Raw genomic sequence first — 23,682 nt, 5'->3', positions numbered from 1 at the left:
CTCTTGCTTTTGGTTTTGGTTTTGGTTTTCTTGTTGTTGTTTTTGATGCTGCAGAGGCGAACCGGTTTTTGTTTTTGCACTTCACTTTGTATTTGGCTTTGGCTGCTGCTGCTGCTGCTGCATTTGACAACAATTCAAAAATTGATTAAAATTAATTCGCATTGCAATAAATGCGATTCAGTTGCACTCGGCGGTTTTATTTTCTTTATGGTTGGCATGCGTATGCACCGTTATTCCGTTTTAGATTTGCTTCCCTTTTGCGCTCCCACACGAAAACACTTTTTTTTCTATTGCCGTTTCACTCGCACTCGATTTTTAGCCGCTTACATAGCCGCGACACGCAGATACCAACCGTCCCAAGTCGAAGTTGTTTGCAGACTGAAACTTGCTCTTATATCGGCGGTTCAAAGTGCCACTGCTATACTCAGAATGGCATGACTTAACAGCATTAACAGCGTCACGTCGCTCTCTTAGACGCGCGCTCTATTTATTATTAACAGTGGCGGAGCGAACGTCAGTTAACATTTCTGCTAATCGGCTGTGGACTCTGAATGTCGTCGTTATATTTCAAATCTTTTTTTTTTGTCTTCAACACATTAAAATATATTGTGCTTTATACAATTTATTAAATACATTTATAAATGTGTTAAGCTAGCTTGCATTTTATATATACAAAGGCACATTTACGAGGTGCCCGTTAAATATATTTTAATAACTACATTTCAATGAATTGATATCAAAATATGTTTTTTCTTTTTATAAATGTGTCTTACAATAAATTAAACAATATTATAATTTAAAAAACAGTATTTACTGTTGTCGAGCAGTTTTATGAATTTTACTTATTATTTATTTACAAACAGTCTGTAAAATAAATTGTCGAATAAAACTTTGAATTTGCCACTTTGAAAATGGAAAATAATTTTCTTTCGCTTTAATTCTAATTATTGAAATATATTCTATGCCACTTTCGCTTCAAAAAATATATTCTCTTTAGTATTGCTTTACCCATACTCTACCACAATTGAAGGCTTCGCCCGAACCCAGCATTTGTGTCAAGATGATATCCGCCTGGATTGAAGCAACACCAAGTACAGTGAAAACTCCCTTGTGCGCACCTGTACTACATTTGGCCAATTTTTACACTTCGAATCTTTTATCTTATCTTCTAGGTTTGTAAATGAAAAATAAAAAAAAACCTGAACATCTTGAAGCAAAACTCGCTAATGATTTTTATAGAAAAGATTTTTAAAAACAAGTTTAGACTCATCCATTATCATTAAATTATTTTTTTGGGTTAAAATTCTTTTAATTGCAGCTAATTTTCTAGTACTTTGCTTAGCAACTTTTATCAGCGTGAGTAGACTTATCCTTAGCACACATATTAAAATGTTGTTGAAGATTTTCAACAAGACTTTGCCCTAGGCGTCCATACTAGGCAGCTTTCACTGTACTTGTCGGCATTACAAAACCTTTTCTCACCCATAGACTGAATATATTTCATTGCCCTGCACTGTGATACTTCCGGGATTCTTCTAAATGCATCTACGCAAATGCCGGAAGCCGCTGATTACGGAGAACTGAAAGGAAGATTCGATTAGAAAGAAGATTTCTAAGGGTTACAAATTGCATGGCGCATTCAAAGTAACCTCTGCAAGAGTATATACCCAAGGGTATATATCCAAGCAGTTGGTTCTTACATGAGAGGATCTTTTGCAACACCCGCTGGGTGGGTGGGTCATCGTGTGGCTTTCGCTGTTTCTGAGTGCGTGCGGGTGTGTTAGAGCTCCTGCGTCGCCGCTTCCACCGGCAAAAATTCGACTGGGATCAGGCGAAAGGCTTCGCCCTCGAGTGTTACATTGCAGTAAACCTCACCCGGCTGGGGCCTCGACTGCGGGCTTAGGGGCGTCACCAATTGCAGCACGGTCACCGGACCCTCGAGAACCAGTGGCGCCTCTTTCTGTTGTGACTGTGGCGTGCTCTTTGGCTCTTCCGTTGGCTCTTTCATTTGCTCCGTCGGTGACGACTTCATTTGCTTTTCCGCCGGCGTTTCAAAGTCCTCGTAGGCAAGTACAGTTAGATCATGGTTGGAAATATCCTCCGTCGGATGCTTGTTGCCCATGTGCCGCTTCAGATGAGCCCGCGTGGCGGCCGCATAGGCGCAACAGGGACATGGAAATCTCTTCGAGCGCCAGTGCTCCTTGCCGTGCGTCTTCTCGTGGCGCTGCAGGTTGTACAGTCGTTTGCTGGAATACGAGCACTTCGGCACGGTGCAACGAAATACAATTGCGTACTTTTTCTTCTTAACGTCCTCCATGATTTAATTGTAATTTACTGCAGTAAAATCTGCTTTAAATGCAATATTCGCGTAAATTAGTTTTTATTATGATGCGCAGCCGATAATGTTATCCGATAAGCTGTGGCGGCCGGCCGATATATTCTCCAAGCAACATTGCGACAGGCGCCACTATAAAATATGACCATTTTCTACCATTAAAGATTTTAATGATTCCAATTTTGTCATTCTTCCATTAAAAATTTTAATGATTCCAATTTTGTCATTAATTTAAATGGAAAATGTCAATTATGTTAGGCTTTATTTCATTCTCCATCATATTGTAATATATATTTTAATGATAACTTGCAGTTTTTGGCATATTGCTACGCTAAAAAAATACCGAATCACACCATACGCGCTTACATTTAACTTTGTAGTCTGTTAAAGTCTCTTGAGTGTTATGCTCTCTCTCTACTCTTAGCTATTCTGTTTATGCTAACTTCTGTTACGCTGTTAAATACCATTGCTGGAGTCTGAGTAGCTGTTAACACATTTGTTACTACAACCGGCCGCTGTTATTAGCTCTTATATCCTGTTAGTCATCAATAAAATTCTAGAAATCAGATTTTCTCTTTTCTGCAGCGGGCACCTGCTATGTTGATAACAGTCCGGCAAAGTAAATAACTGTTAAGCTTGCCTTCGCCGCGCTTTTATTGGTCAGCGTCTCATTGAGCTAAAACATCAAAGTGGACACAACACCCAACACCACCCCCTTCGCCCTTTTTCCACATCTGACCAACAGGCGCCCTGCTACAACAAGTTCTGGGTCACTTGGGCACACTTTTCCATTACCTTTAAGGTTTTCCCCAGCAGCTGTTGTTTGAAGGCGAAGGGGGGATGGGGGGCTACTTTGAATTGGTTTTTATTGTTGCGGCGACAAAAAAACACAATTGGCAACATTTGTTGCCGACCATTTGACACATTTGCCACAAATACGGGCCCGTTGTTGTTGTTGTTGCTCTTCACATATGTACATATTTCTTGGGGCGCCAAAATTACCGTTATTACTGTCGTTTGAATTTTCTACTTTTTTTCAGCTTTTAAGCAAGCAAATTAAACTAATTTAATCTGAATAAAAGACAAAATTTTTAGACTTAATGTTCAATTAAAGTAATAAAAACGGAAAGAAAATATTTAAACATTTTTTAAATATATTTATTTTTATTTATTAAAGTTTATTTTGCTAGTTCAAAGATAAATTGATGTATAGAAAATTATTTTGTTCGATTCGATTCTCAAATCATGATTTTTTAAATTTCTAACATTTACCTGCTTTTGGGCCAAATCTCATTTTTATGTAAATCATTTTTGGTTTGGCAGGAAATGCAATTTCTGCCATAAACGTGAGCCACAAGCTGAACCCAGGGGTTCAAGGGGTCAAACGCAAGCGGGGCGAACAAATGGACACGAAATACCTATGAAAATGTGCAACGCGGCATGCAATGAGTTTTATTAGCCCCCAGCCCCACCCCTCCTGCCTCCTCACCCCTCCTTCTTCATCATCCGCAACCCCCCTCATCTTCTTTCTGCAGAGCTCTGCAATTTTGCACACATGAATTTGCCACGCAAAGCTTTCAAATTTCACGCCCTATTAGATCACATAGCCGCAGTGGGAAGGGGCTGGGGGTTGGCGGGTGGCGGGGTTAATTACCCCCAAACCCCTATTCACCCTATACGCCAGTCAGGTTCATTGACCGTGCAATTATCAGCGCCTGCTCCTGATTAGAGCCCAAAGGCTCTTTTTGGCCGTCAAATGCACATTGTGATTCGATTGCAACTCAATTCATCGGCCTTGGACTGGAATGCAGCAAGAGGAAGCTTTCAGTCCACTTCCGTTTCCGGCTGGCCAAGCCAAATCTATGATGCGAATTATGCACAATTATGGGGGAGTTCTATGAAGGAATAATAAATGCTCCAGATATACCCAACCAATTGCCCGATGGAGGAACTTATAGTTCCCCTATAGTGGACCGATCCGTGCAATCCATGAAACAGTCTATGAATGCAGGCAATGAATGCTGATCAAGAACATATAACATATATATATATAGTATATAGGCACCTGGCAAAGTATTGTACATATTTTAGACCCGGACTCTACGCTAAGATGAAGGCCACTTTGAGGTTTACTTCCCTAAAATGGAGTCCATCTCCTCAACGCATACCCTACATTTTGTACTGAATCTGCTTTGCAGATTTATGAATAGTCTGAATTGAGGTAATAAACAAAAATGTCTGCGAATGGGTCAAAAGGCGCCGACGACGCGTGTTGTGAGCTTGTACAATAAGTTGTTGTTGTTGTTGTTGTTGTTGTTATTGTTGTTGTTGTTGCTGTTGTTGTTGCTAATCTGGTTGTTAAACAAGCAAACAAAATGTGGCCAAGTGGCCGAAGCGCCCATAAAGTAAACGGCACAAGACATCAGCTCCGTCGCCAGACGATCAGCTGAGGGCGGGGGGACAATTGAAGGAAGAGGGAGCGGGGCGGGGTGTGGGGGAGGGGTAGGGGCTTGGCAACCCAGTGAAGTGGAAGTGAGCTGCGTTTCGTTTTTCAGAGAAGACGCGTCTCGGGAAAAAGGTTGAAATTAGCAGAACGCAGCTGAGACGGAGATGAAGACGCAGAAGGGGACGCGGAGACGAAGAAGGCAGATCTTGTTTATTTTTGTTGTTTTTATTTGTTGTTCCAAGGAAAATGCCTCCGCTTGCGGCTAGTCCAACTATTGTTGTTGGTGTTGGTGTTGTTGTTGTTGTTGGGGCAGCCTGGTGCTATCGTCTTTGTGAAATCAGCCACGTGAGGCAAGCGGCGCACTGTGTGCAAATGCTAGAAAAGCTTTTAACAATCTGCCCATCAATTTGTTACTACTGATTGAATGATTGACTGATTGATTTTTAAATAATAAATCTGATTGAATGATTGATGAACAAAGCCAAAGACAAGCCTTAATGGTTAGGAAGCCTTTAACTCTGTTGATTACGCTCATTGATGACGCTGATTGAATGATTGAAAGATGGATGCACAACGCACAGGCCAAGCCATTATAGCTAGAATGCCGCTGCCGATGATTGACTGAACGTAATGAAGGGGATTGAAGCTGATTAAATGATTGACTGATTGATGAACATGTTTTAAAGCGAAGACGCAATAGCTGGGCAGGCCAATTTGTTACATTCTTTGTTTTTGTCTCTGCTGTTTGATTGATTGATTGATGATCAACCTAATGTTTAGAGTGATAAAGCTGATTGAATGATTGATGAACAACACTTAGCACAAGCCCTAACAGCTAGAAAGCCACATTTTTGTACATAAGTTGCCTTAGTGATTGACTGATTGATGATCGACTTAATGACTAAGATGACAGTGCTGATGGAATGATTGACTGACTGATGAACAGCGCTTAACGCAATCCATAACGGCGAGCAAGTTGAATTTTGTATAGAAGTCGCCTTTTTGATGAAAAAGAAGGATGAGAAGTTGGTTATACCATAATTTTCTAATACTTAATTATGAGCTAATTGGCCAATCGTGTTTTTTTTCTCGTAATATCTTCTAGTTTTGCCCACTGTGAGAGGGCATATGTAAATACAAATTTGATGCTAGGTTGTGGCAACAACAGCAACAACCAACTGGCAACGCGCTCTAACTAGATGCAACTGACAATGTTTTTGCCGTCATCTTCTTCTTCTCGCTCTTGCTTGTTGTTGTCGGGTCGATGCTTATCCGAGCATGTAAGCAGCCTCTTAGCCGGCTCCACGGCACTAACAATACACCTCACAGTTTGGCAGTCACTGTTAAGCTCATTATGCGATTTATGGACCGGCAGCTGCAGCCAGACATTGCGTGAGTGTGTGTGTGTGTGTGTATACATGCCACACCCTCAGACCCCCTCCGCCCACCCGGTCGGCAAGCACTCGTCAGCTTTCATAATGTCCAGTCCGATAGAGCAAAAGTAGCAGACGAACAGACAATAAATAACAATCAGGTAGCTGCCAGTGGGTGGAATGTGCGCCAAAGGGGCAAGGGGGCAAGGGGCAAAGGGGGGAGGGGGAGCAGTGCTTGGTGCCACAAAAGGCGCAGCTGCGGGCCAGCGAAATGGAGCCTACAAGTGGCAACGGGGGCCACCCGCGTCATCGTGAGGAAACATTTTTGCAAAAGTTTATGATGTGTTTGGGAATTGGGAATGGGGCTTGGAATTGGGATTGGGATTGACCATAGCGCAGCCAAGCCGAGAAGATTGCGGCGACGCAGTGAAAGTCGAAATTGCGAATGCTCCATCGGAGATGCACACAGTCAGAGATGGGCGCGTGTCGCACGTGCGAGTGGCACGGCACGACACGAGCACGAGCAAAAATTTCAAAAATATATAAAAACAAGTTCTATTTATTTTAACTTTAATGCTTGTTATTTATAGCATTTCTTCGTGTCAGGCTCGTGTCACGACACGCTCACAGCTCACAGCTAACAGCTCTAGTGTGATGGCTGTCAAACTGTAAGGCATCCACAGCCCGGCTCACGGCTCACTAACCTCGTGATTTACTATATTAACGAGTCGGGCCGGGCCAGAAACTTAAGACAGACCCAAAGCTGGGCCAGACAAACCGGCTGCAAATGGCAGTGAGTGACGGGCCGGAGGCGGCGGGCGGGGGCGTGGCATGCGTTTTAACATAATGAAAATGTTTGGCAGCAGCAGCGGCGGCAGAAGAAGAAGCAGAAGAAAAAAACAACATTTGCATGAAAATGCATTTGCATTTTCTTTTTGCTCAACTGCAGGAAAGTGAAAATTGCATAAATAAAAGCCAAAGTATCAGTTAAAAAACAACAACAACAACAACAAAAATGATATCGAAGCAGGTCGCCGCCAAATGAGCGAAAGTGAGCGCCAAAGGGGAGTGGGTAAGGGGGGCTGGGGGCAGGGCTCGACTTGTGGGCAGACGAAAACAGAATCAAGAAATCTGAACAGGAAATGCTGCAGTATTTAGCAATTGGCAGCGCCTGTCAAACTGTGATGCATGACAAATGGCAAAAGTAAATTTGGGGATTAAACGAAACGTGAAGAGTGATTGCCAAAGGTGCATACACACAAATATATATATATGAATATAGATGATATATATATATATATAGATGATATACAAGATGATGGGCATAAAATACAGGAGTTGCTTTTTAGGCTTTGGATTTAGATTATAAATTTATATGAAATATTTTTATAAAATGATCGAAAAAGGGCTTTGTTCTGGAATGGAAACTATTCAAGCAAGAAAAGTTGTCCTCAGAGTGCCGAATATTAAATACTCTCACTTGTATAGGGCACATGCAAACGCAGCATATGTCTATATCAAATTCAGTTGCAATCAGAAAGGTTCTAAGGAAACTTAATACTTACATGTTTATTGATTTTTTGATTATTCATAATTTTAATATTTTATTCCATATTTTAGATTAAAGATTAAAAAATATAGAAGAACAGAGTACAATCGTTTTAAGGGTAAGCACAAATATTGGAAGCATACTTTGAGTTCTCATAGGGTATCTTGAAAAACAGTTAAATTGTGCCCAGAAGAACTTACTTTCAGTTCGGCTTATGTTATTTAATCGAATGGAATGTAACTGAAGCAGTTTTGGACTTCCCCCAAACATATCTTGAGAAATAATAAACAATAACTAAAATCTCGGCTACTTTTTTTGCTATTCCAAAAATGTCCTGAAAAACAATAAAGTTGCTGCTATATAAGTTAAACTTAAATAATTAATAAATAATTAATTGATAAATAATAATTAAAATGTTGGCTACTTTTAGCTGCATTTTGATCTTAAGATATCTTGTAAGTCTCAAGTCCTTTCTGCTCAACTTTGTAGTCGCGTTTTGATATTTATGCAAAGGTATTTGTATTTGATGATAAGTTTTAGATAAGTTTAGTCTTGATTCATTTTGGGATTCAGTTAGAATCAAATTATGCACAAAATTGAGCGGCCGCCAACTAAGGAATTAAGCAATAAATTTATGTAAAATTCCAGATACTAAGCTGTAAACTTTTGCTTTGTCAGCAGAAACAGACGCAAAAACAACTCGACGGCAAGAAGATGGAGCCACGTACCTGGCCAAGCGGTTGATGATGGGGGCCCAGCACTTAGTTACACGAATTTCGCGCTGCCAAGCACATTGTAATTCATATTATTCCAGGAGCGACAGAGTCTGACGGGCTGCCGCGTGGTCTGCCCGGCTGCTGCTCCATTTCAAATCCTTGGGGACACTGCTGATTGTTATTTTTAGCACATGGCGGCTGCCTCACGGTTCGTCTCGCTTTGGGTTTTGTGGTGTCGCAGCTTTTGCTGCTCCTCCCCCCTACCCCCTCCCCCTCGTCCACCTCGGTTGCGCCTGTCAAACTTTTTGGCCAGCGCTTCCCAAACGGATGCAGAAACCGAGCTCTAGAGATGGCCGCGTGATTCGGCATTAGGCAAACAGAAGTTTAAAACAATTATGTTAGTTTCTTAAAAAGTAAATATTACCTTAAGCTAACATAAGTTCTAGCTTCTGTGGCCTTTTGCTAGGACTTTTGCTGTATCCACTGCACAAGGATTCGAGCCGGCAACCTTCCTGATTTGTGACCTGGAAAAGATTGGCATCATTTTGATTAAATTACTGTTCATTTCCAACATATTCGTAATTGTTAATACATTTCTTTTTTTTCTAGACTTCTTCAATGCTTGTCAAACTGTGTGGTCAATATATATATATATATATATATATATATATATATATATATATATATATATATATATATATATATATATATATATATATATGATTGATCACTTTAAAATTCAATTAATTCAAATTACTTTTAGCTTAAAAGTTTGAAGCGTAGCATCTGAAGGTTTTCCTAATTATTACGTTATTTCAGTTTTTCTTTTGACTTGTTCAGCGCTTGTCAAACTGTATGGAGTTTCTCTCATCTTTTCTTACTCTTAACTTTGAACATATTCCTAAATGCTGATCAGTCCAATGCTTGTTAAACTGTATTCCGATGCTCGATCAATTTCAATTTTAATATATATTACTTTTAAGTGCAGCATGTGAATGTTTTCCTAGTTATTTATACGTTATTGAAAAAGTCCATTCGATTTGTTCAGTGCTTGTCAAACTGAAGAGGGTTTCTCTCATCTTCCCTTACTCTTAATAGATGATCAATTGCGTTCCCTTTTGTAGATCAATTTCAAATAAAATTTAGCTTGTGAATATTTTACTTATAGCTTATACATTACTTAGGTTTCCTTTTCGTCTGGTTCAATGCTTGCCAAACTGTAGATTTTACTCTCATCTTTTCACCAGCTAAGCGTACTTTTCCACCATTGTCCTGATATTTGACAGCTGATTGTTCGCCTTTTGTGACAGCTTTGCGTTTTTGTCTTCTTTTTTTTCGAGTTTCCACGTCAACCATTGGTTATTTAGCACTTCGCGTTGTGGCTGCAAACGTCAGGAATGTTCCACTACGTCACATCACATGAATTATGAAATCAACGCAAAACGTTGCGGCGCCCAGGAAAACAAAAGAAAATTGTATTTTTCCCAAGCACCAGAGCCGGCTGCGTTAGTGGATCACGTGACTGCGAGGTAGTGGCCAATTCCCGAATCGTTTTTCTTATTTTTGTTCTCCTCTCGTCGGTTAATATGAGTGGAAAGCGCCTGAATCCTTGCTGAAGATTTTCGCAAATCCTTTGCACAAATACTAATAAGAGCGCCATCGACGAGGCAGCAGCTGGGGGAAGCTATTCAGTTGGCAAAATCGCAGATAGTTTGTTTTAGAAACCCAACCCCAATACCCTGCTCCCCCTCCCCCCACCCCCTGCCTCAACTCGACAATCGGAGCGCAGCTTAATAAAATGCAAATGATGTGAAAATGCAGCGAAAAACGTGGGCAGAAACCCAAATGCCACTTACATTTTCCCCTCCTTCCCCCTTGACCCCTCCCAATCCAACTATTTGTCCTGATTTCTACGCATAGACCGTGCACGAATGGGGGCAGGTTGGGGTTGTGTGGGGACACTCTCAATATATTTCATACGCAAATAGCAGCATTCGCTGCCAGGCGACCATCTGATTATGCGCCAATGATTGAGTATTTGCCGGCTGCCAGGAGAGAGCCCCAAATTAACCCCCCCAGAATGAGGGGAGGCAATCTGTGGGTCTGGGCTCTGGCAGGGACACACTAGCATTCTTATCAGGCATTCATTGGCGCAAGCGACTACCAAATGTGGCACAATTTAAAGGGTAAGAAATTTAATTTGAAATTTTAAACTGATTAAAGTAAATAAATAATTCTTTCAAGATCGGATCGAAACGATTTCAGTGACAAGCAGGATGTCAGCCTTGAAGATATGTGGAGGCATTAACAAAGGGAGCATACTTTTCACTGTATTCACTTGACTTTCAATTAATTGAGCAAGCTCTATGCGAACATTTAAAAACGGCCCCACACACGATAATAAATCACTTGAAACGAAGTGCTTCCTGCTGCCAGAGCCGGGCTGATACGATGTCAATCATGGAATAGATATATATATCATGTGCCCGGCTGTTCGAGCTGTGCCAAGTGCTTGCAAAGATTATGTTAAAAAATTAATTTCAAAATTGCGAACATGTCGAAGTCGAAATTTGAGTTGCAGTTGCGGTCGTAACATCTGGGGGGGACAGTGGGGCAGCAACTGGAAGCACGGCGGCAACAAATGGGCGCAAATTAAACGCCTCGAATCGCAGGTGGTGCAGCAAATGGCCAAAATATATATGTATATGAAAAAAAAAAGTACAGCAGCCCAAAAGTCATTTGAAAATCAAAATCGATTTGCATTCGGCTTGGTCTGAGCCTGGGAATTGGCTTGCATCGAGTCTTACAATTGCGTAAACCAAAAATGACTGACCAAGTCTTGAATGTGAAGCCAAGGCAAAGATAGTTTAGAAGTTTTAAGATTTTCAACTCCTGTTTGTTTTCCTTTGGACGACACTTTAACACTTTGTCCACTATTTGCGAATCCTTGTTCTGAGCAACTCGCTCCACACACGTTCAACTTGACCGCGTTACTAAAAGCTGCCCTCGCAGCTCGTAATTATGATTTAGAGCAAAGCCAAAAAGGCAGCGACGCCGCCGTCAACTGCAGCACACAATATGTATAACTCCACATTGTGGTACTGTACATAAATGTAATATAATGATATATATCAGCCCACTTATGTGTGTGCATGTATACATTGGCGCACATGGCGGAGACTCAACAAAACCCAACTCAACTCGCCTTCAGCTTTTGCCTTCTCCTGCAGCGCGTTCAAAATCAAATTTTGCTGATCAAGCCAAAAGTCGGCGAGAACAACAAGCACTTTGCATTGACATTAGCTTTTGTTGTAGTTGCACTTGTTGCACTCCAATGAAATTTTAGACATCGCCGCATGCAACAGGCATAAGGCAAGGGGCCAACCGACTCGGATATATCCTATATAATTCAAGGGATCTATCGTCTTGAGCAGCCCCACAGTTTCCCATAAGACGGATATATTTGAGGCTATTAATGAAAATATCGATTTGATAACATATTTCATCTTCATGCGAATATATGTCACCAATATACCCCATTTCGACTCCTTGCGTAAGGTTCTAGTAAGAGGTTCTAGTCGGGAGCTCCCGACTAGGGAATACCCTAAACCCTCTTCTTTTAACACCAAATGCAAGTATATATACTATTCTAGAAGCTACATGTTAAGTTTGGTGACTCTAGCTCTTATTATTTACCAAAATTGCTCAAAAAACAGGATATCGATATCGATTTTTATCGATTGCTTGGAAACGGAGTAAGTTATCGATTATTGGAAATAAACTCGATATGCGCAGGCACTAGGAACACCTACATCTAAATTTTCAAGTCTCTAGCTCTTATAGATTCTGATATCCTTGCGTTCATACGTACGGACAGACAGACGGACATGGCTAGATCGACTCGACTGTTGATGCTGATCAAGAATATATGTATATACTTTATGGGGTCGGAGATGCTTCCTTCTGCCTGTTACATACATAGATTTGGATTTTGCACAAATTCAATATACCCTTTTCACCCATTTTTAATGGGTTCAGCGTATAAAAATAAATGCAGCGCTCAGCGAAAAAGGAAAAATGCTTCTAGTTATCTACAGTTTGACAAGCACTAACCCAGTGCAGCGTGTGAAACGCAGCTTACGTAACGCAGAAGCCGACCGTCAAATAATAAATATATGTAAACATTTTAATTGTTATCTAAATTCCGTTTTACGCATTCATATTTTCAAGTATTTTTATTTTTTTTTTACCTGGAATTCGTGGTCTTTTGTCGAATTTTTGATAGCGCTGCGGATTTCTCACGACTTCATTTCCTGTACTGACGCCGACGGCGACGCTGGCGGCGACGTTGACAGCGACGGCGGCAGCGCAGCCAATGGGAGCCAAGCTGAAAGTAACTGAAAACTTCAGCGAGACGCTCAGGAATTTGCACAAGTTGCTATATCTATTAAAATACATTATACAATTTATATATATACATACATATGCCAAAATGCATTAAATGGCAGCAGTTCTATTCCCGCTTTGGCTCTGGAATATATATTTATATAACACAACTCAAGGCCACGAAATAATGTACAGTGAAAGCTCCGCTAACGAACAGCTTTAATTGGCCAATTTGGTTCTTATCTATTTGCAAAACCATGTCCAGGCAAATGGAAAATCAAGTTTTCTTAAACAAATAAATAATTTGTAAATTGAACTTTTTAAGAGTATTCATACATTTCTTTTTCAAAGATATTAAAAAACTTATACATACAGTAAACGTTGATTAGAATATAAACAAATCATAATAGTTGTTAAGAGATTTTCCTATACATTTATTGCTATTCGAATAAATATCGAACAGCTTGGGCGTCCGCTCAAAAGAGCTTTCACTGTTTGCTGATCATAAAATGATTAAAATCTGTAAATGTATTTAAAGATCAACAAGGTCTATTTACACAGCTCGTATAATATAACTTATGGCATATCTTGAGGATTCTAGAACCCAAGTACTATATCTTAATGTAAAGTTAACAAACAACGCGGGAGGAAGATGCTCAGCAAAGCTCGAGGCACAGCTACTGTTCCAAGGCCTTGCTCTGCGTGAGCGTTCCTATGGTGCCTGTCGTCGTCGTTGTGGGCGTCGAACTCGTTGGCGTCGGCGTCGTCGCTGCTTTGATGATCTTCGAGTCCTTGATCGCATGGGCGTTAACTGTCACAGTGGTTGGCTTGGCCATGGCGCCAATGTTTAGCACGCGTCGCACTGCAGCGCCGCCCGGCGCTATGGCCGGTATGGCCGGCGACCGATTGGCCAACATTTGCACGGGCTTGAGACCCGTCGCTGATTTGAAGTAAATATTGCGCAGCGGCTGCTTGCCATCGCCTGCTATGCTGGAGTTAACAACTGGACTGTTGATGACCTGAAACTGTGGATAGGTCTTGTTGCCCAGCCGCAGTGCGCCCGACGTGACAGGGTTTAGTACGGGCGTGCCCGCAGTTGTCTTGATTGTCTGCAGATTAAGCGTCTTCACATTCGCCGCATCCAGCAGCAAAGAGCTGCTCGTTGTGGGCGTGCCAGCAGTTGGCGGCTTGGGGCTGCTCACAATGCGTATGGGCAGTGCTGTGGCGCCGCTTGGCAGACGCGCTGTCGTCGTTGTGCCCACCGGCTTCATGGTGCTGCGATTCAAGTAGACGAGCTTATTGCCACCCCCCATGGTGGTTGGTGTTGTGGTAAACAACTGCTGGATGCCTTTGTTAATCACTATGCCCTTGCTATTGGTGACAATGCTGTTGGGCTTGATGGTATTGGGAGCCTCCTTTAGGATCTTCTGGCTGATAATCAATGGGCTGGCGCCGGCTGCTAATGGAAGAGCAAACAATATACATTAATATCTGATAGCTTTAGTGGGTTCTAAATCTTGTTACCATTTTTGATGGGTTCCACTTGTAGCTGCAGTTGCTGTTGCTGCTGCTGTTGTTGCTGCTGTTGTTGCTGTTGTTGCTGCTGCTGTTCGGCAAAGTTGCCCTCGTTGTCCGCAAACACAATGGGCATGTCTATGATATTGGATAAATCCATGCTGTTGGCTATGCTTGGCGATGCCGCCGGCGTATTTTTGGTCATTTGCAGCATTGTTATGCCGCTGGCATTCTTAACCACCGTATACTTTTGCTGGGCCGCCGCTGGTGTTGAGCTGGCGGCGCCGGCGGGCGCAGCGGTCACAAACTGTGTCGTTTGGCCCGTGGGCGTTTTAAGCGTAAAGATCTGCTGGCCACTGGATGCGGGCAAGGTCTTCACAATGCTGCCAATGCTCGTAGTGCCCGCCGCTGTGGGGCTGCTGCTGCTAGTGTTGCTGTTCTTGCTGATGGTGTAGTTGACCAGTTTACTCTGCGTGGGTAGCGCCTTCAGCTGCACAAACTGGCTGGAGGGTATCATCTTGATCTTGGTGCCTGTTGACAGCGAAACGGTGGTCGGCGGGGGCTTGACCACACTTGGCGTTGGCTTCACAACAGCCGGCGCAGGCATTGACGGCTGATTATCATCATATTCAAGTGTTTCCTCCAAGATAGACTCAATGGACATGTTCATCTCCTCGTTGCTCAGCGAATGCTTCTCCGCCATGCTTGGCTTGATCGCAGTGGGCACGCCACCGGGCAGTGGACGCGTGCGTGGGCGCCCAACTGTGGAAATGGTTACTGTTAGTCGATGAAACGGAGGAATGATCAGCATATTAAGACAGGGACCGTAAATATAAATCATGAGTATGTATGAACGTTAAAATTATATTAAAAATAAGGCGAACATTATGCATAATGGTTAGTTTGATGAATAACTAAAAATGATGCATACAAATACAGTGAAAGCTCCCTAAGACAGACACTAATGAAATTAACTAATAATAAATCATTACTTTAACTAATTCTGAGCGCTTTATATGAACTTGTATAGTTTGGGTTATCAAGGGGATCGAAAAGTGAGCTGTCCATTAGAAGAGCTTTTACTGTAGTTAGTTGAACATGCAAGGACTCATAACCGTTACGGTCCCTGATATGAGGAAGAAGCCAGCGATGGTCTTTGTCGCAGCTTTCACACTTTGGATTTACCCTTTCGCTTGACCGCAAACGGATCAATGAGTCGCGGCGGCTTTGGTTTGGGCAATTTGGGAGCGCGCACTTCTGATTGATTAGTGGGAGTTAGTGGATTGGTGCAAAATGATTTTTTTTATGGTTTTTGGGGGAGAACGTGCAACGTGCGGCAACATGCAATAGGAGAACGGTTGGATTACGGGTAGGCAAAATAATTAATAATGATGTTAAGATGATGATCAAATGTTTAAAGTGCAATTTAAAGTTGAACATTCTACTCACTGTGCGGCACGATTTTGGATTTGGTGGCCTGCATGCTGCCCTCCTCTTGCCCGTCATGGGCTTTGCGTTTTCGCGCTGATGCGAGCGGCACCTTGTTGATAGTGCCATCTGCCAGGATATGCTGCTGTTGTTTGGGCTGTCGCTGGTACGAATTGCTGCCTAGCAGCGAAGTGGGCATGCGCGGACCCGGCGGATTGCTCAGCGTCTTATTAACAAACTCGTAGACCTCATCCTGCAAAGAATTGCGGAGAATGTTTATATATCACAACGAATTTCATATTTATTTGTAGAAGACCTACCACTACCATGGAATCCACCATGGCTTGAGTGACACCCTCAATGCGTCGCTTGCTTTTGGGCACACGCAGCGCATCATCCGCACTGCCCACGACGACTAGCGAGGATTCAGATTGCATGCGCTCGCGCAGACCCTCCATTTCTTCTTGGCTGCTGCGTGCCGCATTCTGACCGATGACGAACAAAATGGGAGCCTTTATATCCAGCAACCGATCATCCGGAGCACCGCGCGGTCCGCGCAACGTATTGTACGCAAAACCCATGCAAATGACGCAAGCAACGCTCTCCGACATGGCCACTTGAAGGGCCAGAGCTGAGCCGGCATTGAAGCCAATCAGAATGATTCCACGATTAGGATTCTCAGTGCGTAGCTCATGTATGCGTACGCGTGTCAGCGAGACAATTGTCTCGGCCACTTGGTCCAGATTCTGGCGTCCAATGCGGTCATCTGTGCAGCATAAATTACAGAATAATAATAAAATATGCCAGGCCATGCGTCCAATAAGCTACTTACTCGTATTGGGCAGCGTGATTTGGACAATTTGTGTTATGCTGGCCAAGGATTGATACCAATTTTGCATGCGCTCCGGCACTGGGCCACTGGTGGGCATATTAGGCACCGCAACCATTATGGCATTGTGGGCCAGATGACGCGACTTGGCCAGAATTTCCGGTTGCCAACGCTTTTTCATAACTGGGGCAAGCAGCTCTTGGCTAGTGTTCAGCGGCCGACTGAAGAGCATTTTATCAATGAGTGTGGGCAGCTTGCTTTTCAGAGTTTGTATAATGTCTAGATAGGAAGCCATATACGAAGGTGGCAGCTGTTCCATGAGCAGTGCATGCAGCCACTGCGTGGTGCGTGGCTCCCAGGCAATGCTGGCCAAAGCGCGACGCATGCGTGAACTGGATTTGTCAACGGCCACCCGCCGATGCACTGCCTCATTCTGGCGCTTATCGTTGGCAAGTCGCGCCAATTGATCCTGATCCAATATGGTCGCAACTTTATCAAACAGTGTTTCCTGCATATGTGTCCAGCCAACACTAAAAAGAGGAAATAGTTTATAATTTTATTAAATTATTCAGTATTTCGATGAAATACACTAACCGGTTGATGCGTGCCTGCCAATCCTGCTCATCGGAATTACTGTTTCGCACATATTTGGCAATGCGTGCGCACTCGTTCATCATTTCCTTTGCCGCAATCTCATCGTATGGCGGAATATGTGCCGACTGCTGCGCGTCACCAGACTCCTCATGAGCTGGATACGTGTGGCAGGTGGGGCACTGCGGCGCATGGCGCACCAGAATGGTGCGTGCCGGTGCTAGGCCATTGTTTATGGTGTTGTCCGGGCGCGGAGCATCGCGCATATAGGTGTGCTCCATGGGGGCTGTTTCGCTGGGTGCCGAAATTGTGCTGGACTGCAATATATAGAAACAAATATTTAGAAGGAAAGCACAAAAGACAAGTAAGATTACAAGATAATTTGGTAATAGATCAAATGGAGTTGGATGCTAGTAAGGATTCAAGTGTGAGTGACTCATGCAGGACAGATTAGTGCGCGTGCTTTAGAATCTGAAGTGAGGAGTAGAATGACGTATTATTACACTCTCTGTTGAAATCGGTGCAGACGCGGCTGCTGCAGCTGCTGCCGCCGCCGCCGCTGCTGCTGTTTTGGGTGGCGAGCTCAATATGGACGCGGCGCTACCCAGCTGGCCCGCCTTAACCACATAATATGAGGTGTTTGCGGCTCCAGCTGTGGGTATTTTGGCCGTTGCTGTCGTTGTTGCTGCTGCTGCTGGAGCCGACGCTCTGGCTATATGTGTGTGCGTGTGTGTGTGGGTTTGTATTTTTGTGTATGGGTTGCCAGCCCTGGCAATAAATTTGCTCGGGCTATATGTAATAATCGAGGTGTTTGTGTTGGCCGACTGCATCTTTGGTTTCTTCTCGACCACCATAATTTCGTTTTTATTGTTTTTCGTTTGCTTCATTGGCAGCATTTTGTGTGTAGTTTTTGTTTTTTAATTATTTGTTTTATTTGGTTACTCGCTGGCTGCAGGTTTTCTTCTTCTTAGGCTGCGTTGCAGCGCCCTTGGCGGTGTTTTTCAATATACACAAACTATTAGCACTTGTCTATTGCAGAATCAAATTTCAATCGATGTCGCGATATTGTTATTTTTTTTTAATTCCTTTGTTTTTTAAGTTTTCCTCAACAAATTAGTTCCTGCGTCTTTGCAATTAAAACATGGCGTGTGCTTTGGGCGTTGCCAGAATGGTCCGATGAAAAGTGTATGTAACTGTGCGCATGTCTGGCAACTCCAAACACTGCTAGCAATTGCCCCCTAAGCTAAGCAATTTCGCTACCATATATTTAACAACGCAACATTCCCGCCGTATTATAAGATTACAACTTTATGATAAATCTATCTACTTACTGTATCACTGGGTGTAGGCGTTGCAGGCGGCATATTAGTAATATTCGGCGGAAGATGCTGTTCGCTCTCTTCATGGGCGACATTCTGTGCAACATGTCCACCGCTTTGCACGAAATTGTTGAAGCACTCGAAAAACGAGGACATTTCCGAAGCGTTTTGTAAACAATTTCTCACTTGAACTCAAACGTATATTTTGAAACTTATAAACAAAATCCAAAACATTAAAAAGCGAGCGTAGCTAGCTCAAAATATGTCAAGAGTACAAAAGTGTTGCCACTCTATGTACTAACGGCGTTTTACAGCACTGTCCGCCAAATAGCTGTTTCGTTTACGTTTGATATGAACGCAAGTCGTGTTACTGTAGTGGGCATACAAATTTCTTTTTCGATATGAATGAAATAAGGTACAGGCAGATATATACGATGTTTTTCAGCCATAATTTCAGCAAAGATTTAATATTTTTTTCCAACAATAAAATGAATTTGTATTTAAAATAAAGTATTTTAACAAGAGTACCATATAGTTCATCAAGTAATAGTTTTGCTACATTATGCCGCGACGAAAAGGTATCGCATCGTGTTTTGCACGAGCTCATCCCTAGTTGGCGTGCTCATTTTGTTTAAATTTTCTTTCGAAACGTTTTGTGTCCGTTTTATAAACTTTATTGAATTATTGTCGCAGTGTTTGCGTTCATTTTGCAAAATGGACGAGCTGCAGCAGCTGGAGTACCTGTCGCTGGTATCGAAAATCTGCACAGAGTTGGACAATCACTTGGGCATCAATGACAAGGACCTGGCCGAATTTATCATCGATCTTGAGCACAAGCATCGCAGCTACGATGCGTTTCGCAAGGCGCTCCTGGAAAATGGCGCAGAATTTCCCGATTCGCTTGTGCAGAATTTACAGCGCATCATTAATTTAATGCGGCCTAGTCGTGCTGGTGGCGATGCAAAGGCAATGAATGGAAAGGACAGCAAAGGGGACAAACAATCGCAGCTAATCAAAATGTTTCCCGGGTTAGCTTTGCCTAATGACAAATTCAGTAGCAAGATGTCGGAGGAGGATGATGAGAAAGAGCAGCAGGGTGTCAAAGAGCCCAAACAGAAAAAAAACGAAATGAGTGACGTGGATGCGGCCATGCTGGAACTGGAGGCTCTGGCACCAGGTGACAGCAAAGAACAGAGGGATGGCAAAGAGAGCAAGCGGCGGCAACGATCCAGTTCACGTGAGCGGATTAAACGCAAAGAGCGCAGTCGGAGTCGTGACAAGGAGCGGGATAGGGACAGGCAGAGAGATAAAGAGCGGGACAGGGATAGGCAAAGAGATAAGGATCGGGATAGGGATAGCAATCGGGATAAGGAGCGGGATAGGGACAGCCATCGGGATAAGGAGCGGGATAGGGATAGCAATCGGGATAAGGAGCGTCGTCGCAGGCGGAGCAGATCCCGGGAGGATCGAGATCGGGATCGTGATCGTCGCAGGCGTCGCTCCAGTTCACGGGAGCCGCATCACGACAGACACGAACAACGAAGACGACGCTCTCGTTCCCGATCCCGCGAACGCAGCAGCCGTCAGCAACAGGATAAAATGCCGCCACCGGCAGCTGCCATGAGCGATGATCCAGAACTTGGAAAAATCTATTCCGGCAAGGTGGCCAACATAGTGCCATTTGGTTGCTTCGTGCAGCTGTTTGGGCTGCGCAAGCGCTGGGAAGGTTTGGTGCACATCTCGCAGCTCCGCGCCGAGGGTCGCGTCACCGATGTGACCGAGGTGGTTGCCCGTAATCAGACGGTCAAGGTTAAGGTCATGTCGCTGACGGGCCAAAAGGTTTCACTTTCCATGAAAGAAGTGGATCAGGAGAGCGGACGCGATCTCAATCCGCTGTCGCATGCACCAGAGGAGGATGCGGTGTCTTTGCGTGATCGCAATCCTGATGGACCCTACAGCAGCACATCCTCCATGCTCAATCTGCAGGGCAATAACATTGATGGCGACGAGCACGAGTCCCGCAAGCGCGTCACACGCATCTCCAGTCCGGAGCGTTGGGAGATTAAGCAAATGATAAGCTCCGGTGTTCTGGATCGCAGCGAAATGCCGGACTTTGATGAAGAGACGGGCCTGCTGCCCAAGGACGAGGACGACGAGGCGGACATTGAAATAGAAATTGTAGAAGAGGAGCCACCATTCCTCTCCGGCCATGGACGAGCACTGCACGATCTGTCGCCCGTGCGCATTGTCAAAAATCCGGATGGCTCGCTTGCCCAGGCAGCAATGATGCAGTCAGCGTTGTCCAAGGAGCGACGCGAGCAGAAAATGCTGCAACGGGAACAGGAAATGGAAGCCCTGCCCAGCAATCTCAACAAGAACTGGATCGATCCACTGCCCGAGGATGACAGCTCACGCCATCTGGCGGCCAATATGCGCGGCATGGGCGCCACACCCCAAGAGGTGCCCGAATGGAAGAAGCATGTGATTGGCGGCAAGAAATCCTCTTTTGGCAAGAAAACGGATCTGACGCTCGTCGAGCAGCGCCAATCGCTGCCCATTTACAAGCTGCGCGACGATCTCATAAAGGCCGTCACGGACAACCAGATACTGATTGTCATTGGCGAAACGGGCTCCGGCAAGACCACACAGATTACCCAGTATTTGGGCGAATGCGGCTTTACAGCACGGGGCAAGATTGGCTGCACACAGCCGCGTCGTGTGGCCGCCATGTCCGTGGCAAAGCGTGTGGCCGAGGAGTACGGCTGTCGCCTTGGCCAGGAGGTGGGCTACACGATACGTTTCGAGGATTGCACCAGTCCCGAGACGGTCATCAAGTACATGACAGACGGCATGTTGTTGCGCGAGTGCCTCATGGAGGCGGAGCTAAAGACCTACTCGGTCATCATGTTGGACGAGGCGCACGAGCGCACTATACACACGGATGTGCTCTTCGGTCTGCTAAAGACCGCCGTGCAGAAGCGGCCGGAACTGAAGCTAATTGTCACCTCGGCAACGCTGGATGCGGTCAAGTTTTCGCAGTACTTCTTCGAGGCGCCCATTTTTACAATACCCGGACGCACGTTTCCTGTCGAGGTGCTGTACACCAAGGAGCCGGAGACGGACTACTTGGATGCTTCGCTGATAACTGTCATGCAAATCCATTTGCGCGAACCACCAGGGGACATACTGCTCTTCTTAACGGGTCAGGAGGAGATTGACACCGCCTGCGAGATACTCTACGAGCGCATGAAGAGCCTAGGACCAGATGTGCCGGAGCTAATCATATTGCCCGTGTATTCGGCGCTGCCCTCCGAGATGCAGACTCGCATCTTTGATCCAGCGCCCGCCGGCAGTCGCAAAGTGGTGATTGCCACAAATATAGCGGAAACGTCGCTGACAATCGATGGCATCTTCTATGTGGTTGATCCCGGCTTTGTAAAACAGAAGGTCTACAACTCGAAGACGGGCATGGACTCGCTGGTGGTCACGCCCATTTCGCAGGCAGCCGCCAAGCAGCGTGCCGGCCGTGCGGGCCGCACTGGACCCGGCAAATGCTATCGCCTCTACACGGAGCGAGCGTATCGGGATGAGATGCTGCCAACGCCAGTGCCAGAGATCCAGCGTACCAATCTGGCCACCACAGTACTCCAGTTGAAGACGATGGGCATCAATGATTTGCTGCACTTTGATTTCATGGATGCGCCGCCGGTGGAGTCGCTGGTCATGGCTTTGGAGCAGCTGCACTCGCTCTCCGCGCTGGATGATGAAGGTTTGTTGACGCGTCTCGGTCGCCGGATGGCCGAGTTTCCGCTGGAGCCGAATCTCTCCAAAATGCTCATCATGTCCGTGGCGCTGCAATGCTCTGACGAGATCCTAACAATTGTGTCCATGCTCAGCGTGCAGAACGTGTTCTACAGGCCCAAGGACAAGCAGGCGCTGGCCGATCAAAAGAAGGCCAAGTTCAACCAGGCCGAAGGTAAGCTCTCACGTTCAACCTATTTGGGTTGATTTGACAATAAGTGAATGAACTTTCAAAGACGACTTTAGAAGCGGGTCGGATGAAGAACAATTTTCTACCCTACTCCATTACAATAATTTTTACTAATTAAATTATTATCCCTACAGGTGACCATCTGACACTGCTGGCCGTTTACAACAGCTGGAAGAACAACAAGTTCTCGAATGCCTGGTGCTATGAAAACTTTGTGCAAATCCGGACGCTGAAACGTTCGCAAGATGTGCGCAAACAGCTGCTGGGCATCATGGATCGCCACAAGCTGGACGTGGTGTCTGCGGGCAAGAACTCGGTGCGCATACAGAAGGCCGTCTGCTCGGGCTTCTTTCGGAATGCAGCCAAAAAGGATCCGCAAGAGGGCTATCGCACCCTGGTCGACTCTCAAGTGGTCTATATACATCCATCGAGTGCGCTGTTCAATCGCCAGCCCGAGTGGGTCATCTACCATGAGCTGGTGCAGACGACCAAGGAGTATATGCGCGAGGTGACCACAATTGATCCCAAATGGTTGGTAGAATTTGCGCCATCGTTCTTCCGCTTCTCGGATCCCACCAAGCTCAGCAAGTTCAAGAAAAACCAACGGCTGGAGCCGCTCTACAACAAATACGAGGAGCCAAATGCTTGGCGCATTTCGCGCGTGCGCCGACGCCGCAATTAAGTTGGACAGTTTTTGTCTAATTCGTGTTGTATTTAGTAAACGCTAAGTAACAAATAAAATAAGTTTAAAGTTTCCGGAGACACCATGCTGAGTTTTTAGTAGCCCTTGTGGCCGCGAAAGCGTTGCCGATTATCCAGCTGGAATGTTTTATATTACTTTGGGTTACATATGTGGCTACTGACCACTTACCAACGAGCGTTTGCACTCATAAAAGGTGTTTCGCAGCACCTGACACTCGGGCGGCACATTGTTGTCCTGCAGGCATTGTCGGGGCGTCTTGCGATCCAAACGACAACAGTCGCTCTCCAGCAAGCACATTTTCAGATCTGCACGGACGCCAGCACAGGCTGTTTCATCCGCCAGCTTTTCGTTGCCTTCGTAGCGCATCATTTTATAAGAACTTTGAGTATTACAAGTGGTTGTTTTGAATTCCAATGCACAAAACAAAATTTGTTATAAAATCAGCCAAAGCAGCTGTTTATTGCGGCTGGTTGCAGTGTTGCCAGACACCCGATTGGGAAG

General features: G+C 44.7%; 4 protein-coding genes across 14 annotated transcripts; 1 reads left to right on the top strand and 3 right to left on the bottom strand.

Annotated features, from left to right (window-relative positions):
- Positions 1–658: 658 nt before the first annotated feature.
- LOC115764490 (RE1-silencing transcription factor-like) lies at positions 659–2,396 on the bottom strand. The gene is made up of 2 exons (XM_030707577.1): positions 1,701–2,396; positions 659–1,580 (listed from the first exon to the last, which is right to left on the bottom strand). The coding sequence occupies exon 1, from the start codon at positions 2,315–2,317 to the stop codon at positions 1,781–1,783; it is 537 nt and encodes a 178-aa protein (XP_030563437.1). The 5' UTR covers positions 2,318–2,396; the 3' UTR covers positions 659–1,580; positions 1,701–1,780.
- A 10,535-nt stretch (positions 2,397–12,931) lies between these two features.
- LOC115764533 (KAT8 regulatory NSL complex subunit 3) lies at positions 12,932–18,735 on the bottom strand. 11 transcript variants are annotated; one of them, XM_030707640.1, is made up of 8 exons: positions 18,500–18,735; positions 17,172–17,485; positions 16,581–17,107; positions 16,069–16,514; positions 15,770–16,001; positions 15,506–15,574; positions 14,330–15,082; positions 12,932–14,261 (listed from the first exon to the last, which is right to left on the bottom strand). In XM_030707640.1, exons 1-8 carry the CDS (start codon positions 18,641–18,643, stop codon positions 13,483–13,485), a joined length of 3,264 nt encoding a protein of 1,087 aa, XP_030563500.1. In that variant the 5' UTR covers positions 18,644–18,735; the 3' UTR covers positions 12,932–13,482. The 11 variants fall into 11 exon arrangements, with proteins under 11 accessions (XP_030563500.1, XP_030563499.1, XP_030563502.1 ...); XM_030707639.1 differs by having other exon boundaries at positions 12,933–14,264; positions 15,506–15,577; XM_030707642.1 differs by lacking the exon at positions 18,500–18,735 and adding an exon at positions 18,111–18,282 and having other exon boundaries at positions 12,933–14,264; positions 15,506–15,577.
- A 394-nt stretch (positions 18,736–19,129) lies between these two features.
- LOC115764578 (ATP-dependent RNA helicase DHX8) lies at positions 19,130–23,179 on the top strand. The gene is made up of 2 exons (XM_030707727.1): positions 19,130–22,463; positions 22,613–23,179. Exons 1-2 carry the CDS (start codon positions 19,202–19,204, stop codon positions 23,158–23,160), a joined length of 3,810 nt encoding a protein of 1,269 aa, XP_030563587.1. The 5' UTR covers positions 19,130–19,201; the 3' UTR covers positions 23,161–23,179.
- Positions 23,177–23,681, bottom strand: LOC115764582 (cytochrome c oxidase assembly factor 5). Its single transcript, XM_030707730.1, has 2 exons — positions 23,350–23,681; positions 23,177–23,297 (listed from the first exon to the last, which is right to left on the bottom strand). The coding sequence occupies exons 1-2, from the start codon at positions 23,548–23,550 to the stop codon at positions 23,256–23,258; spliced, it is 243 nt and encodes an 80-aa protein (XP_030563590.1). The 5' UTR covers positions 23,551–23,681; the 3' UTR covers positions 23,177–23,255.
- Between the last annotated feature and the right edge of the window lies 1 nt (position 23,682).

The sequence above is a fragment of the Drosophila novamexicana genome, unplaced genomic scaffold, assembly GCF_003285875.2.
Source record: "Drosophila novamexicana strain 15010-1031.04,08,12 unplaced genomic scaffold, DnovRS2.1 tig00000858-arrow-arrow-pilon, whole genome shotgun sequence".
Taxonomy (NCBI): domain Eukaryota; kingdom Metazoa; phylum Arthropoda; class Insecta; order Diptera; family Drosophilidae; genus Drosophila; species Drosophila novamexicana.
The sequence above is the reverse complement of the archived record's forward strand: the minus strand, read 5'-3'. Positions and strand labels throughout refer to the sequence as shown.